The sequence below is a fragment of the Condylostylus longicornis genome, unplaced genomic scaffold, assembly GCF_029603195.1.
Source record: "Condylostylus longicornis isolate FDR11 unplaced genomic scaffold, ASM2960319v2 ptg000081l, whole genome shotgun sequence".
Taxonomy (NCBI): domain Eukaryota; kingdom Metazoa; phylum Arthropoda; class Insecta; order Diptera; family Dolichopodidae; genus Condylostylus; species Condylostylus longicornis.
In genome coordinates, this window is record NW_026578049.1 from 398,437 (window position 1) to 415,625 (window position 17,189).

The following is a 17,189-nucleotide window of genomic DNA, read 5'->3' on the forward strand; positions in this document are numbered from 1 at the left end:
AATTATTTTTTCTTTTTTTTTATTATTATATATACCTACATTTGTACACATTTATACATACATATATGTTTGTTTTGTATTATTTAATTTACTTTACTATTGCTATTACTTTACTTCCAAATTCAAAAAAAAAATATCTTAACTTTATAATTTCATGTAGAGTAAACTTTCAAACGTCTTTGAGTTTTTTATAAAAGTTATTTTTAGATTAAAATTAAAATTCACCATTTATTTTACCACAATTTCGAATTTCACCACATTCAAAAGCTTCTATTATATCCCTTTAAACAAAAGTATGAATTTATATATGATAGTATAATAGATTAAATTTTTAGTCTAATTTAAACATTTGCATATATTTTTATTAATTTTAACAATTCATTTGACATTTTTCTAGAAAAAAAAATTAATGAGTTTTATTTAATTTTCTTTTTTACAGTGATGATATTTGAAATATTTCAAATAAATAAATGTTTTAAAACATTTCTTTAATTTGTGTTTTAAATCAAAATCTTTGGCATATTACACTTATTTCATAGTGAGAACCAGTTCAAAAAATAAGTTGGCTCCTGTTACGAGTTTGATACTCGATGCGAACGGGAAAGTAGATATTCTTTGCTTTGGTATTTCTAGTTCATTATTCAAGGCTTATTATTTTTTATTTTCAAAAATGATGATAACATTCGCTTTTTTATTTCTTTTATTTCATTGTTCATGCTTTTTCCACAACGTTATACCAAAAACGCAAAGTAAAATTAACGTTGCGTTATTTTTAATTTCAATTCTGCCTTTAAATATCTTAAGCGTTTACAAATTTATGGCTTAAGTAATATTAGTTTGAAAAATTTTTAACTTTTCATTTATATTAAAATTAATTTTAAATGTTTTCAGCAATATAAAATTTATGGAACAATGATTATACATTTAAACTCAACGCCAAAATTAAAAAACAACTTAAGCAAACTTTTTAATAAGACAGTTCAATATTTTGTGCCTTGCATTACAGAATGTAGAATTTGAATTCTGTACAGCTTTAAAAACGAACAAAATATAAAATCAGTTGATTTTCGGGAATTAAAATTTTACGTAGTTAACTTTACGTGAATATTACGTGTGCCAAACACGTTGAATTTATATCAAAGGAATTACATTTTATTCATACAATGACATATGTTTATTTCACCTTGCCAACACTGTTTGTCGTGTAAACACAGCTTTTGATAATAAAATTTTATTTTTTGATTATTTTTGATGGAGCAAAAAGTGTGCAACATGTGCTTGTTAAACCAATTTGAAATTTACATTTTAAAAATTTTAATGTGAACATAATATTTTTTTTTACGTTGTTTTCTCTTGTAAGATTTAATTAAAAAATCATCACAATAAAGGAATAATAATAACTAATTTAAACAAAATATAAGTGCAGCTTGATTTTTTTAAAAACCAGAAAAAGCGTTTGACTAAAAATTGATGCTATAATAATATACAGGGGGTATTATAAAAGATATATGGGATGTAGTATATGAAAGGATTTCAAGATTTGATCGCCCAAACTTTTAACTATTATTAAATTTATTATTTAAAGGTATTGTTTTTCATTTTGAATTCAGGTCAAAATTAATTTTCAAAAGGTTTCAAAAGCTAAGTTATTTGTACATACATATATTTATTAATAACCACTCTGTTTCAAAATGAAAAATTGGGAACTTCGGTGAGCAAACAATTTGAATCAAAGCAATTATTTAACTCACACGTATTCATTTGCAAATCAACGAAATTGGCTTTTTTCTTTTTGACACATCCTTATTATTCATCTCTCTTTTTTAGTCACATTTTATATTCACTTATAACTGAATATGTACGTGATTATCCCAATAAAATTCCTCATTTTTTAAACTAAATTTTTCAATTTCTAAAATATACTAAACTTTCTACTTTTGAAAACAAAATAGGTAGCTGTGGTGATTACATTTTATATACAGATTTTGGTAAAAACCGAATACAATAATTCTAACTTGAATATTACATTATACAAACATAACACTCATTCGCTTTCTTCTTACTCCATGCAAGAAGTACATAATTAAGCCCTAAAACAAATTTTAATTAAATAATAAAAGTATCCATTATAAAGTAATTGAATTGCCATTTTTTTCTTTCAAAGTTTTACGCTTAGACAATTTAGGAGGCAGATGAAATTGCCTTTTGGTTTCCACGGTAAGCTGTTTATCCGTAGAATGAAAGATTTTTTTTTTAAATTTCAATAAATCTCAATACTTGTTTTATGCTTTTTTATTGAAGAATTATAAAATAATTTTGTATTTTTCACCAAAATTTAAAAAATTTTTTTAACCTATTTACAAAAAAAAAAAGCTTTGGGGCATTTACTGCTTGCCAAACTTTCTAAAAATATTTTTCTTAAAATTCAACAAATTTCCTCTCACTAAAAATTAGTGCAAAAAATTTTTTTCTAACTTTAATTACTTAATAAAGAAAACAGTAATTATCTTTTTTTCCTTTTCAATTTTAATTAATAGTTTTGTTTTTTTTTTGTGTTTTTTTCTTTCTACGGTTAAACATATTTTTTAAGTATTTAAATTTTATTTTAGACTGAAACTTTTTCATTAAAAAATTTTAAGTAAGCTTCGTGTAATTTCCTAATAAAATCCGGATCATTTTGTAAGAGGTAATGCATTGCTTGTTGCAACTGCATTTGTGTTAGAGGTTCTGGTCTTCCAACAGGTGTTGGAGCCGTTACCGGTTGAATATTATTGGCATCTCGCAATGGAAAAGCTATTATTCTATTTGAGTTATTAATTACTGCAGATGTTTGTGGTAATAATGGTGGTGGTGGTGCCTCATTAGATGATGATGAAAGAAACATTGTGGGTGGCATTAATTCTGGTTTATTGCTATTACCAGAATTATTACTGTTTTGATGATTGATAATACCCGGTGGTGGTGGCGGATAATTGGCAGTATAAGTATTTGCCAATTTTTGAATTAATTTTTGTTGTAGATCTAAATCAGTGTGCAATTTTGTTGAAGCAGTTCCTTTATCATTTTCATTAATATTTAAATTAATAAGCGGCGATATAATATCTTTATTGTTTCTAATTTTGGGTGAATGATTTTCAATACCCTTTATTCCCATAGAAATATTTGATGATATTGGTGATGGGACTCTACCGCTCTCATGTGGTGTCGATGCTCTTTGCTGCTTTTCAATTTGTTCTACGGGTACTGGACTTGATATTAGTCTTTGAAATAATGGAGGAGCTTCTGATGTTACCGCAGGTTTTGCATTGGCAAAAAAATTCATTACGCTTTGTGATGTTAGGTCTGAATGAACTTTATTATTATTAATGTTATTATTAATATTATTTTGTTGAATGCTTGAAAACAAAGTTCGACTTTCCAAATTTTGTACAGTTGGCATACACATATTTCCGATACTACCACCACCTTGAGTTTGTATGACAACTGGATTTGTGTTTGCTGAATTATTAAATTCTTCTTGAGCTTTACTCAACATTGTAAATATATTAATATGATTGTTGCTGGGTATCACTACATCTAAATTCTTTTGTATGTTGGTGCCATCCTTTTTTAAACCGCATTCAGTAATTAAACGTCTAACAATTTCACCTATTCGATCACATTCGGAGCTATTGTAAAACCAAAAGCCACGAATTCTAGAACGCTCATTGCGATATAATAAAAATGGTGGTTGTGACTGCAATTCTAAATGACCAGTAACTGGTTCCACAAAAGAATTCGTGTTTATACGGTTATTTATAAATATACTATGAAATGGCTCAGCATTTCTGCTATATATGAATAATGCTCCTTCAACATCAGTTTTTTCCCATTCATTTTCTTCTGAATTAAATGTATAAAAAGCAACATGAGCAGATGAATCTATTATATCTTTAGCATAAGGATCAATTCTCTTAATAGCTGTTAAATTCATTCGCGTTTCAGTTTTATCAGCCATACTGATTAAAATTATCTTTCTTCTTTCAAATGTTAAAATTCAATTTCAAGTTATTTAAATTAGTAAAATATTCCTTTTTTATATTTATTTGTATTTGCAATTTTTAACTTCAGGTTAATGTGTGCAATTTTGTAATCAGTTGTGCCCTACAGCAGTTAAAATTTCATTCTACAGTTTTTTTTATAAAACTTATTTTTAATTGGTGATTTTCCCTCGTTATCCTGAAATGAATAGATAATTAAAGTCTTTGAATATATTTTAAACGAACTATTTAAATATTAACAACTACACATTTTAATTGAATTTACATATTTAATAAATACATTGAGACAATTTCCCGGATATCATTTGCAATGCTTTTTTTCTAAATTTATCAATATTAATTTACCGGCATATAAAAAAAATAACTTGGAAAATACCTATTAATAAAATTAATTGAATATTTTATACTTAGTATTACCAACTGAGAACAAGCTAATGCGTTCTTTCGTCCGTTTTCTTTGCAATTAAAATAAAATTAAATTATACAAAATTATTTAATTATATTAGAAAAAAAAAGTTTTTCAAATTTCGTTTTTTCTTATTAAATAAAAATTGAATCTGTAAAATATTTATTAAGGGAGCACGTTTCAATTTTTTTTTCCAATAAAAATATGAAAATGTTGCCGCTGAGGAACTAGAATACAAGTCAATTGCTGTCATATTTGACAATCATAAACAATTAAATTGACTTAAAACATTCCTATATGACATTTTAGTTTCTAATCGGAATTTGTTTTTGCGAAACGACTTCTATTAACTCTGAATATTTTAAAATTATTATGATAACATTGGCCAATATCATGTTTTTATTTTGAAATTCATAAAAAGTAAAATGAATATTTAAACAAATTAATAATAAATTTTTTTTATATAAACAAATAGCTTTTTCTTTATAGATGAATGTGGTATTAAAAATTTATTCAGAACAATGGGAATTAGTTTGCATAGTTTAACTATGTACATCATAATGTTTACTTGTTTTGTTTAGATAAATTTTGAAGTAGAACACCAGCTTAAAGTAAACCGTTTAAGCTAAGAATTTTTTTTCAAAACATTACCACAGATTAAATGTGTTTATGAGTTAATTAAAATTGAAATTAAAGAAAATTTTACAGATAAATAAATAATTACTAAATTTTAAATGATTATAATTAAATAAAATATTTCATATCCTGAAAAAACAAAAATTAAAGGAATAAACAACTAATTAAAAATTTTGTTAACCACAAATTGCTAGTAAAATTTCATTTTACAATTTATCACATTATATGTTTAGAGTAATTCTAAGTAAATATGCTTTTAAGTAAAGATATTTAAAGACATAAAACACGATAATTTATAAAAAATAAAATTTATAAAAGTATTTAATATAAAACGGGTATAATTGAAGTTCAACGTAGGGTAGGTACTTAGATTTTTACTGATTATGTACAGAATTAATAAACGATAGCAATTTATATTGTTGGTGCATATTACATATTCATACATATAAGTATATACATATAGTGGGTATCTTACGTACCTCTTTAATTTTCACTTTCACTACAATAATTGTTCCTTTTTCCTTTATTTAAATTATAAGAATTTTTAAAAATCTTTACAATTTTTGTTAATAAACAAACATTGAACCGTTAAGCACTCAATTTATTTTATAAAAATTTATCAATTTATTTTGCACAAATTACAAATTTTTCTTTACTTCTTTTAACTGACGTTGAAATTGAAATGTCAGCTGTCATTTGTGGTCTATTGATGAAAATTTAATAAAAGAAAAACGCAGCTGTTCAGGGATGTAAAATTGTGTATTAAAATTAAGCTAAAAACATGAAAAAAGTAAAAATATTTCAATTTTTCAGAAATTACGTCATTGTTTCTCTTTTTCAACTTTTATACCAGACTGACTTATTAATTGTAAAGTTTCATAAGAAAAAAAAAGGAAAAAATTCATCATCATTATTCATTTGTCAAAAGAAGTTGATAATTAACCGAAGCAATCATTATACTTTTTTCTGGGAATAAAGGTGCTGTCTGAAAATTAACGCTGTGAATTTAAACGCTGACAGTAAAATAACCTAAGTTCTTATTTTGCAGCTGGCGATTTTTTCTTCCCATTATCTGTTTCCATGTGTGTTTTCTGGGTTAACAATGGAAATCGGTCGCCGTTACCGTTTACCGCTTTGGTCATGTTTTTCCATTTATAATGAATTAAAGTAAGTTTTTCTGTCTAAAAGTTGATGTTTAACAATAAAGTAATATGTAAACATAAATACAAGCTCAGTTTCTTTTTTTCAAATAATAATTGAAAAACAGCTGAGTTTACCTTTTTCGATGTACGTCACTAGCGGTAGGCCACTAGCGAAAAGGAAAGGTTGCTGACATAGTGTTTATCCATGAACTTGAGTCGGCGATCATTAGGGCTCGTTCTCTGTTCAGACAAGTTTTTCGTAAGTAGTCTGAACTCTGTTCAATCAAGCAAAATTGGCCAACTAAATGTTACAACTAGTCAACAACATATCGAAAATTTGTTATTCTCCATTTCACTCATCAGTCTCATCATTCAGGACAAGATTCTATTCTTCTACGATTCATTTTAATTCGATTGGTTTATTTACAAATCAAATATCTTTTCAATTTTGATAATTTCAAACTAAGTCATACAATTTTGCTTCATTTATAAACGCTGGCTCAGATAAAGTATGATGTTACATATTCAGCTTTCACTAAACTCAGATTAAATTGTAGATTTTGCGATATTTTCAAACAGTAAATAATATTTGATCTGAGTTACATATAAAGTCCTATATAAATATATAAGACATATGAAGTCCTGTATGTAAACTTTGTTTGGCATCAGGCTTTTTCGGTAAATGTTAGAAATTACTTTACATTATACCATCAGATCTACTGTCAAATGTAAACTGTACCTAAAATATAATTTTGTGATTTACGATTGCAAATCAAATTGTAAGCGATTGTAATGTGATTTGAGTGCGTGATTGATTGGCTTTTTTATTTCGGTAAAAATTGAACAAACATTGCAATTTCATGTTTTATTTATTATCAGTACAATTATTACATTTGGAGAACTGGACAACAAAGACTTAAGTGAACCTAAATTTAAAAGAAGTTCAAAATTAGTTTTGCATTAAATTATTCAATTAAACATTGCACGTTTCTTTTTGAAATAAAATCATGGACGAATATGTTACGTGCCCCTTCAACAAAGCGCATAGAATACTTAAGTTTCGTATGCCTCGCCACATTATCAAGTGCCAACTTAATTATAGAGGTGATCCTTTAGAACAATGCCCATACAACGCACAGCATTTTATAAAAGAGGGAACTTTAGCAGAACATCTTAATTCTTGTGAAGATTACGAAATAGCCTCCATGGAAGATTTTAGAATTGATTACAAATACAAATGTTAACATGAAGTGAACCAGCTTTTCGAAAATGCATTAAAATATGTAGGTTTTTAAGTAAAATTTAATACAATATGTAGATAGGAATCTAAACATACTTACGCTAGAATGTACAAACATTTACTCTTATTGCAAAATAAATTAAATAAAAGGGAAAAAATAATACAAATATGTACAAGTATAGTTTTGTAAAAGAAAAAGATGTAGTTTTATTTTTTAATATATTAATATTAACATAATTTTAAAAATTTAGGAATACTTCATCATTTGCTATAAAAGGACCATTGTATACAATATGTATTGTCATATATTCATTGTATGATAAATTTTGTAGAAGCTGATGGGAAAAAAAGAAACATTAAAAGCACAAATTTAAAAACTTATAATGAATTTTACTTTTGGGGTAATAAAAAAGTACTGGGAATGCCCTGGTTGAGAAGTTTCCTCAACTAACATATCAAAAACTTTGCGTTCGTTATTTGCATCCATCCCCTGATTTATTTCATCTACACATCTAAAACAAAATATTTTTAATAATTTAAATTCGAATCAGGGAACCTTCAAAGATTTTACCTAAATGGAACGTGCGTAATTCGTTGCAAAGACAGAGTATATACTGCAATTGCAACTGCTCTTTCACCGCCAGATTGTACAAATCTATCTAAAGCTTGAAGTTTTGCTTCATTTCTATATTTAACAAGTATTTGTATACCATAGCTTTCGTAATCATGCTAAAAATGATAAAATAATACAATTAATATGTAACAGTATAAAAATTAATGTCAACTTCAATATCTTACATCATCTTTTCTAAACAATTGAACCTCTCCAACATAATTCATAGATGACATGAAATTGCCAAAATTTGAATTAATGGTTTCTATTACGCCCATTATAATAGGAAACCACTCTTCATGAATTTCTTGCATTTTATGTAAAATTTGGGACGCACTTTTTGTATTGGATTCTATTTCCGACCTTAGTTGTTTAATTTCATCCTCTCGTTCTTGATACTCATCGTAAATCTATAAATTAAAATTGCATTAAAAATAACTAAACAATTTTTAGAAGCACAATACGTACATTTTGGTTTTCTGCAAGCATACAATTAACTTTTGATTGCATTTCAAGAATTTTATCAGTTAATTCGCTTAAGTCATTGGAAATTTGAGAAAACACTGGAGTAAAAGGAAAACCAGTTTCTGTAGGAATTTTGCCTTTACAACGTTCTCTAACACTTTTTTCTATTTTCTTAGATTGCTCTTGAAGCTTTTCGAAAGTGGTTTTTATTGTTTCCACTAATTGCTATAAGAATTAAGTAATTAGAATTATTAATTGTGGTAGTACAATTTACATAATTTACATTTTACGGCATTAATTTATTCTATGAATATTTGCTTACATATGAATTATCAAAACTTTCTTTCAAATCAGCTATCTTTTGTTCCACGTTAGAAGTTTCATTTTTGTAAATTTGTAATTTTGTGTAATTCATATTATATTTTTCACTTGTTTCTTGATAGTTGTTTAAGATCCCTATTTTTTTCTGTTCAAGTTGCAATAGTTTTCTAACTGATTCCCTTGCAGAATCTTTGAAATTTTTTTCTACTTCTTGAAGATCTAAAAAAAAATGCTGTTGTTATTTTATACTATTTTTAAATTCTATTTTTTTGTTCGTTACCGCTTGGTCTGCTCTGAAGCCGTTCGATTTTAGCTTTCTGATTTTTTATTTTCTCTTTTAGTTGTTCTATTACCACCAACTTTTTATCGAGAATGTTTTTTTCATTAATAATTTCTTTTCGATTCTCTTCTATCATGTTTAGTTTAGTTTCAATTTCTGCACGTCTATTTTTTAATTCGTCCGACTTCTTAGTTATTTCTCTGTATCTATAGTTGTAATATGTATATAATAATTATTTCTTAACATTTTTAGAGAAGGAATGCGATTTACTTTTTTTTAAGGCTGTTAATTTCTTTCTCATCTACCCCAACAGAAAGTAATTTTCTATCATTAATTGAAGTCCTCATAGTAGATTTCTCTTTTGTGTACTTTGAATACATTGTTGTTATTTTATCATTTCCTGCAAAATATATTCTGATCTGATTCGGAATCTCATGCGTATGATTATTAACTTCCTCAGTTCCGGCTAAAATTGTGTGTATACCATATTCTCTACATAAATAATTTAAGATTGGTGCCGGCCCACTCAACATATCTATTAAATAAGATGTGAAACCTAATGCTCTGAAACGAATAGACGGATATAATATCACATTATAAGTGTGAAAATCTATTTTTAATACCTATATTCTTCTATATTTTTATCTGGACGATATAAACAATGTTCGGCGGCATCACAATGTACAACACTTACTTTCAAACCCTTCTCATTACACAAGTGTTGTACAAGTTTGTTCATATCTGATTTAGATTCGCAAGTAAAAGCTAACAGATCCCTTGCATTGACTATGTTTTCTATGTATTTGGCATTGTTACTATCATTAATATTTAGCTTTAAAATTAAAAATTTGTCTACTGAAAAAGAAAAAGAAATTTAATTTGTGAAGTATACCTCAAGTACCATTGGTTCATAAACTTGTGCTTCAAAAATATCTCTATTTTGCCTTAACCAATTTGTGGCTTCGTAAATATGCTCATAGTTATCTCTTAGATTCTAAAATAAACTTTTCTATTATATATTTTCTTAACAAAACCCGACATTTTACTTACAGTTAATTTCCTGTCCCCTATATTTTCTAAGGAGGCGATTTTTCTTTTAACTACTTTTAATTCTGGAGTGTATTGTTCGTCTAGTTCTCGATTGATATTTCTATGCGCTTCCATTAACGATTTGTGCTCAGATTTCAACTGCATTATTCGCCGCTCGCATTCAGCTGTTTTAATGTTTCTTTCCTCCACTGGTCCTAGATCATTTAAAGCAGATTTCAAATCGGTCGCATGAGCAGTTAAAAGAAGTGTTTCTGTTTTTAGATCCTTTTCTCTCTCAATAATTTCACTTTTCTTCCTTTCAAAACTAGATTTCAAATTTGTAATTGTTGTTTCATATTGTTCAGAAGTATTTTGCAGCTGGTCTAACTCAGAAGAGATCTGGCGCAATTTATTTTCCTAGAATAAATAGGAATAAATTTTGTCCTCCATCTTTAAAATATATCCTACCTCGTTTTTTGTTAATGTGGACATTGATTCCTTTTGTCTTATTATATCTTGAGATTTTTTTTTAGCCTTTTCAAAATTATCCCTATGTTTTTTCAAAATGGTATTAGCTTGTTTGAGCTCCAGTTCAGTGTTTTGGACATTTTTTTCTAGTTCCATATATTCTAACCATACCTTTTTACTTTCGTATATGCTGATGTCTTTTTGTAGTTTCTTCCTTATATTCATACGATCTATCTGTTCCTTTAACCTGATATAAACATTTAAAATTAAAATTTTAGTTATTCTTTTTTTTTTTTTAAAAATATACTGTGCATTTTGGTTTTCCAACTCTTTCAATTTATCCAAACTGTCTTTTAGCCCTTTATAAGAATTTTTTTGCTGGTTTTGAAATTCTTTAAGCATTTCAAAATTTTTAACAACTTCTTGTGAGCAAACAGAAGTCATTGTGTTTATTAAAATTTCATTAGGATTCATTTTAGCAAAATCTTGAACTCGATCTTGAGGAAGAAATTGACATAAATTGTTTATTTGTATGTTGAAATTTTGTATAGCAGCTAAATAATTTTTATGTGACACTGTGCTTTTATCAACCTGAAATAAGTTTATTTGTAAATTCTATGCAATAAATTTAAAGGTAGTCGGTTTATGAAAGACTAAGAAACTATTATTCAAAGTAAAAAATCTGTTTTCCTGTTGTCTTCGAATACAAAATTAATTTTAAAAATACGTACAAAATATTAGAAAATATACTTTATTTGAATATGTTTTACCGAATAAGTCGATTTTCCTGTACTATTAAAAGCTCTCCCGAATGTTATTGTTTCTTTTTGTGAGTTTTTGTATATATCAATTTCAATATTCGCTTCTGCTTGTCCGTTTTTAATATACTCTTCAACACTAGAAGATCGAGATAAAAGTTTTGGATTACCTCCTAAACCCAAAACAATTGCTGCGACCAAAGTTGATTTTCCTGACCCATTCGGTCCAATTATTACATTTAAAAATTCTCCGCAATAAACTCTGACTTCAACATAAGTACTAAAAATAAAACAATTTTAGATAAAATTTTGATAAAATATAAAAGGTTACACAAAGTTTTTGCAGTATACAGAATGTATTTTGCCAATAACTGATGTATCGCTCATACTGGAAAGAAAATGTACCAATCCACACTCTAAAAATTAATTAAACAATTTTTTACGTTAAAAACTTTCAGCAACAGAGATCTAGCACAATTCAAATTTCAGAGTGAAAATTAGAGTGAGCAATAGACATGTCAGATATAGACTTGTACAAAAAATATTTCCCGCCTTAACTGTAAAAACAAACCAAAGCAATGAACGGCAACGGCGGAGTATATATGTCGTTAAGCAATTACAGCAGCGAAACGTCCAAATCAACTTTTTATCGTCGGCTGAGAAATAAAACAGTGTATAAAAAAAGGTATAGTTTTGAGTAAATCGCGTTTGAAGTTTTTTGCAAAATGAAAATGAAGTTTCGAATCTAAAATCTTCCGGTTGTCATCTTTGACTATCCTGAAAAGTTATGTTAAACATTTTTGGGGGAATAAATAGTTTATTTGCATAAATTTGATTGAATAAATTTTTGTAGATCTTAGAAAATTAGAGGTTTGAAATTTCTTGGTACTTCTTACACTATTTTATTTTTGGTAGAAATTGTATGAAGAAAGTTATACACTGTTTCATTTTAATTTTTTTGTATGGTATACACCATTTCATTTTTATTTATACGTTATTTTATTTTGTAAAAAATTAATATAATTTGAGAAACAAAATTAACATTACATACTTTAACTCAACGTATGAAAATATAAACAGGTATTTTTATCGATATTAATGTAACATGAAAAGTTGTAAACAAAAATAAATAATATTAACATAAAAGATAATTCAAATGTACATTATTTCTACTTGAAATTTTGAAACTTAGTTTTAAAAATTAATTACAGCTCTTCAATCTCGTCTTCTGAATAGCTTGGTTCGTTTAATTTAGATAAATTATTTTTAGATGAGGCTTTTTCTGCCAAGTTTTGATAAAATGCTACTAAATGTTTCTAACTAAGATTGATTGATCATGTTTTCATATTGCGCACATGAAACGAGTTATTAAATTTTGTATTAAAGATTCTTTTACAAGTATGCTAGCCAACTTTTATGTGTATTTTATAATGCTTAAGTTAAGCTTTTTTGCAAACGGTTTTACCATACAATGTATAACAAGGCGTAAAATTTTTTCGTGACATTCGCGGTCGTTTTCTTGTATATACTTTGTGTGTGAAAGTATGTTTTAGAAATAATCTTTTCTTTCCATAATCACCCAGCTTTCAATATGAATTATTACTATTAATTCTTGCATCTTAAGGAAATTTTTCAACGCAATTGTGTTGGCAGTTGCAAATTCCGTTGTAACGTTCTTTTGCTTTGAATTCTTTCTTTTTTAATTTTTTTTATTGCTTTTTTACATTTTCACTTAGATTAGTACTTTATAAAATTTTTTCGAGTAGTGTTTCCGGTGATGTAGATGTAATGGTTTCATTATCAAACGTTTAGTCTATAAAACATTCTGTAAGTTTTTCTGGTTCCGCTTCACCCGTTTCAGATGCTGAACTCTTGCTAGGCTCATAATTGTCATCAGAGCCAGAAGAAAAGTCTGTAATAGAATTTTCTGGTGACTTCTCGAAAAACGTTACCACTTCTTCATCATTAAAAAATTTTGCCTTAAATTATTAATTATTTGCTTCACTTATTAAAAAAGTTATAACTTTAAGTTCTGTACTGATCAACAAAATCCAACAGAATACTTATTTGTTAAAAATATTTGTCTTATACATGAAGATGCATATAGAATTAAACAAAATTAAACAAGTATAATGTACATATGTACGTTTGTTTTGTACGCTGTTTTATTGCATTGTTTGCCAGGGAAGACGATTCAAAATTCAAAATTAAAGTAGTGTATAAGACAATATGAAACAGTGTATCAAATTCTTACACCGTTTTACTTTTCAGTTTATTGCAAACATTTTTTTTATTAAAATTTAAAAAGCGTGTAAAAGTAACATACACTTTTTTATTTGGTATTGAAATTAACAACTGAATGATAAATTTTCTACCAAAATAGTGTAAGAATTCATTACGTTATTTTAAATTTTGTAAAAAGTTACGTTTTGGCAATAAAACAAAGTAAACGCATTTTACGCTATTTTGTTAGTAATTAGTTTCTAAAAATGCTTTATACAATATTTTCGTTTTTATTTAAAAAGTATGTTAGAATGAAAAGCTAGAGAAATATAAAGTAACTCAACTTATAGAATCGACTATGGAGAATCCAATGGTGATAAAATCGGATAACGACGTATAAATGTTATACGCTGTTTTCTTTCTCAGCCGACGTTATTGTTTTAATAATAATGTCTTTTAATAATTTTTGTGACAACAAAGCTTGTTGGCAACGGGAATGGAAAGTATTGATTCAAAAAGGCGGCATGAACAAATCAACCATTGATAGCAAAAGTCGGCATGAAAATATGGATATTAAGGTAATAACCCATATTCTGTAAGTCACTCCACTGAGTGACCTTTCTGGTAGTCGTGTTTGTAGACGCGACAAAAAATATTTTTCGTTTGTTAGCATTAACAGTTGACGAAAATATTTTACATTAAATGAATTGTAATATGAATAAATAAACAAAAACAAAAAAAAGTTTTAAAGCAATAGTTAGGAATCTTTTGAATCTCTTGCAACTTCTCACATCACTTCAATTAAATTTTGTGTTTATTTAAATATTAAAATAAAACATATGTAAATTTTTTTAGATTTCCAAAATACTTCAAACAGGAATACGAAATGCATACGTAAAATCAATTATGTAGTATTTTGCTTATAACGTCGCACAACCAGGTAAAGTCGTAACTCAAAAAAGCCGCCAGGGGTAAAATAGGGTGATATCGCTATTTCACCGCTAGCGATAAAATTCGCGGCAGCAATTTAGCTTGATTTGAGAACACGAGAGGATTTTCACACTTGCCGCACGTCAATATTGGTACCATTTTTAATTAGGGCTCTCTGGGGTAAAATTTGAAAAAACTTTAAAAAGAAAAACAATGACGAAATCTCTCGTAAAAAGACAAAAAAAATAAACCAGATGGAAAACTTAAATGTCATCATTTTCTCCCATTTTTGTTCAAAAAGTGTTATCCTAGATGCTTTGCATGCAAAAATTTTATAAAGTTTTTAAAAACTTTCGTATACCAAACAGACCTATTATTACGTCAACTATTACTAGAATCATACATATACATGCGATAGAATATGGGTGATTATGTTTACACTTTTTATGCTATTTTGTTTCGATTTTCTTGTTACTAATTAGCCATTTTGAACATGCGTGTACAATAGACGTATTAAACGTAGACTGGCAGTATAAAACAATTTTCCGCCAAAAATTGAAATAAAAAACAGCTCAGTTCCAATTTCTAGATTCCTCTGATTTTCGTGCATATTACGAAAACTCAACGAACCAAAAAACGTAATAGGAGGAGCATCTTGGAAAGACATTGAATCTAAATTTTTTCTAGTTTTTTTTTTCTTTCTTCCGAGCAATGTCACACTCATAACAGGGGCGTATTTATTTTACTTTTTTAAGTGGCCTTTACTATATAATATGTTTAAATTGTAAGAAAGATATGTTAATTAAAACCATTTTTTTAATTTTAAGTAAAAATTAAAAATGTTTTAAAATATTTGTTTTTTTTTTAAGTATCTGTAAAAAAAAATAAATTTTAAACAAATCTCATCTCATTAATTGTAAAAAAATTCAATTTTAAACAACTCATCTGAATAATTTTTTTCTCTTTGAACAAATTTGTTTCATAAGTTGAACTTAAATTATTATATATATGCATATATATTATATATATGTTATATATATATTATATATATGTTATATATATATTATATATATGCATATATATTATATATATGTTATATATATGTTATAAATAATATGATAATATCTCCCTGTCCCTAAAAATGAACATACATGTTTTGTTAAAAAATTCCCAATATTATCATGGTTTTAGTTGACAATTTTAATTCATGTTCTATTCTAATATGAAAATATGTTTGGTACATTCACTTTAAAATTAAAGTAAAATTATTGTATTTTTGCTTTTTTTTTAATTAACATTTTACAAAGAATCTATAATCTTAAGTAAGCTGGAAGAGATCATTTTATTGATGTCTGAAGCAATTAACTTTTTTTGTTCAAGCTCCGCAAGCTGCTTATATAAGATTTCTAACTTTTTTTTATTTCTACGTCTTCGTTGCTGCATCACTTTTAAATTTTTAGTTTTTTTCTTACAAAGTGTTTTTAATTTATTCGTTTTTGATTTTTCTTTCTTGAATTGTTTTATGATATTCTTTACTGCGTTAGGTTCTATTTGCAATGTTCCGGTTTTTGATGACGTTTCATTAACTTTTTGAGACGTTTCATTAACTTTTTGAATTTCGGATACCAAATGACTCTAAAAGAAAAATAACTTTAAACAAATTTACCTAAATTAATATTTTAGTTATTACTCACCGAAGTAGATGGTGGGTTGTCGTATTCTTCTTCATTGATGAATTCATTCTAAAACGATAAATAAATTTTATGTATCATTCATACTAATATTTTATTTTACTTACTGCATGCAACATCAATTCATCCTCATTAACTTCTTTGTCTAAATATTCACTCTATAAAGGGAAATATTAACGAAAAGTTTAAAATATATGTATATATATATATATTTATTACATCAAAATTAGGTAAAGCATCGGGTGTTAAATAAACTTTGCCGCATAATTTCTTTTTAAAACTCGAATCAAAATGTTCTGAACATACTGTACTATTTGACAAAACTTTTGGAATGAAATCTTCTGTACTGATAAGTGCTATCCACTTTCTTTTAATTTCTTCATTTTTAGGAAAGCTGTAAATATATATAAAATAGTTTATTTTAAATATCGTATGTTTGTACATTTTATTAAAAACAAACTATTTTGCTTAAAAAATAATTCCGCTCCTGGTTGTTTTATTACATATGTCAACCGCGATAATTTTATTTTAAAAGAAAACAAAAACAAATGTTTTCTTTCACAAAAAAACTTAATAAATTTACGAATTACGAATTAAACTTAGCACTAATGAATATTTCTTTTAATTTTTAAAATAAATAATATTTACATACACATGATGAGAAACGTCTTGTTTTTTCAAATGAGAATCACAATTTTGGACTATGCATCTTTTTCTTTTACCAGAAAATTTTATTCTTTTTTCCATTTTTTAAATTTTTTTTTTATAATTTTCTAAAAACTAATTGTCTTTTATAGCACTTTTTTTAATTGTTCGTTTGCAAACCACGATAGATTATTTTGTGATTTTATTAAATTTTAATAAAATCACAAAACTTTGCTCGTTTTACCAGCTTCGATGATTTTTCCGAAAAAATATATGATATTAAAATGACATTTCAATTTGAC

General features: G+C 26.5%; 4 protein-coding genes across 5 annotated transcripts; 1 reads left to right on the forward strand and 3 right to left on the reverse strand.

The window, feature by feature from the left end:
* Positions 1 to 2,262: 2,262 nt before the first annotated feature.
* LOC129613187 (mRNA-decapping enzyme 1B) lies at positions 2,263 to 5,742 on the reverse strand. 2 transcript variants are annotated; one of them, XM_055527152.1, is made up of 2 exons: positions 5,562 to 5,742; positions 2,263 to 4,218 (listed from the first exon to the last, which is right to left on the reverse strand). In XM_055527152.1, exon 2 carries the CDS (start codon positions 3,995 to 3,997, stop codon positions 2,606 to 2,608), a length of 1,392 nt encoding a protein of 463 aa, XP_055383127.1. In that variant the 5' UTR covers positions 3,998 to 4,218; positions 5,562 to 5,742; the 3' UTR covers positions 2,263 to 2,605. The 2 variants fall into 2 exon arrangements, with proteins under 2 accessions (XP_055383127.1, XP_055383128.1); XM_055527153.1 differs by lacking the exon at positions 5,562 to 5,742 and adding an exon at positions 4,458 to 4,644.
* Positions 5,743 to 7,097: 1,355 nt separating this feature from the next.
* On the forward strand, positions 7,098 to 7,619 carry LOC129613138 (gametocyte-specific factor 1 homolog). Its single transcript, XM_055527088.1, has one exon. The coding sequence runs from the start codon at positions 7,232 to 7,234 to the stop codon at positions 7,466 to 7,468; it is 237 nt and encodes a 78-aa protein (XP_055383063.1). The 5' UTR covers positions 7,098 to 7,231; the 3' UTR covers positions 7,469 to 7,619.
* Positions 7,620 to 7,646: 27 nt separating this feature from the next.
* On the reverse strand, positions 7,647 to 11,935 carry LOC129613137 (structural maintenance of chromosomes protein 5). The gene is made up of 15 exons (XM_055527087.1): positions 11,730 to 11,935; positions 11,411 to 11,678; positions 10,948 to 11,231; positions 10,641 to 10,887; positions 10,194 to 10,589; positions 10,036 to 10,137; positions 9,767 to 9,975; positions 9,414 to 9,707; positions 9,144 to 9,349; positions 8,865 to 9,082; positions 8,546 to 8,767; positions 8,263 to 8,487; positions 8,036 to 8,193; positions 7,859 to 7,976; positions 7,647 to 7,799 (listed from the first exon to the last, which is right to left on the reverse strand). Exons 1-15 carry the CDS (start codon positions 11,783 to 11,785, stop codon positions 7,704 to 7,706), a joined length of 3,099 nt encoding a protein of 1,032 aa, XP_055383062.1. The 5' UTR covers positions 11,786 to 11,935; the 3' UTR covers positions 7,647 to 7,703.
* Positions 11,936 to 15,775: 3,840 nt separating this feature from the next.
* Positions 15,776 to 17,002, reverse strand: LOC129613264 (THAP domain-containing protein 6-like). The gene is made up of 5 exons (XM_055527250.1): positions 16,895 to 17,002; positions 16,462 to 16,636; positions 16,350 to 16,400; positions 16,246 to 16,293; positions 15,776 to 16,186 (listed from the first exon to the last, which is right to left on the reverse strand). The coding sequence occupies exons 1-5, from the start codon at positions 16,987 to 16,989 to the stop codon at positions 15,851 to 15,853; spliced, it is 705 nt and encodes a 234-aa protein (XP_055383225.1). The 5' UTR covers positions 16,990 to 17,002; the 3' UTR covers positions 15,776 to 15,850.
* Positions 17,003 to 17,189: the final 187 nt, after the last annotated feature.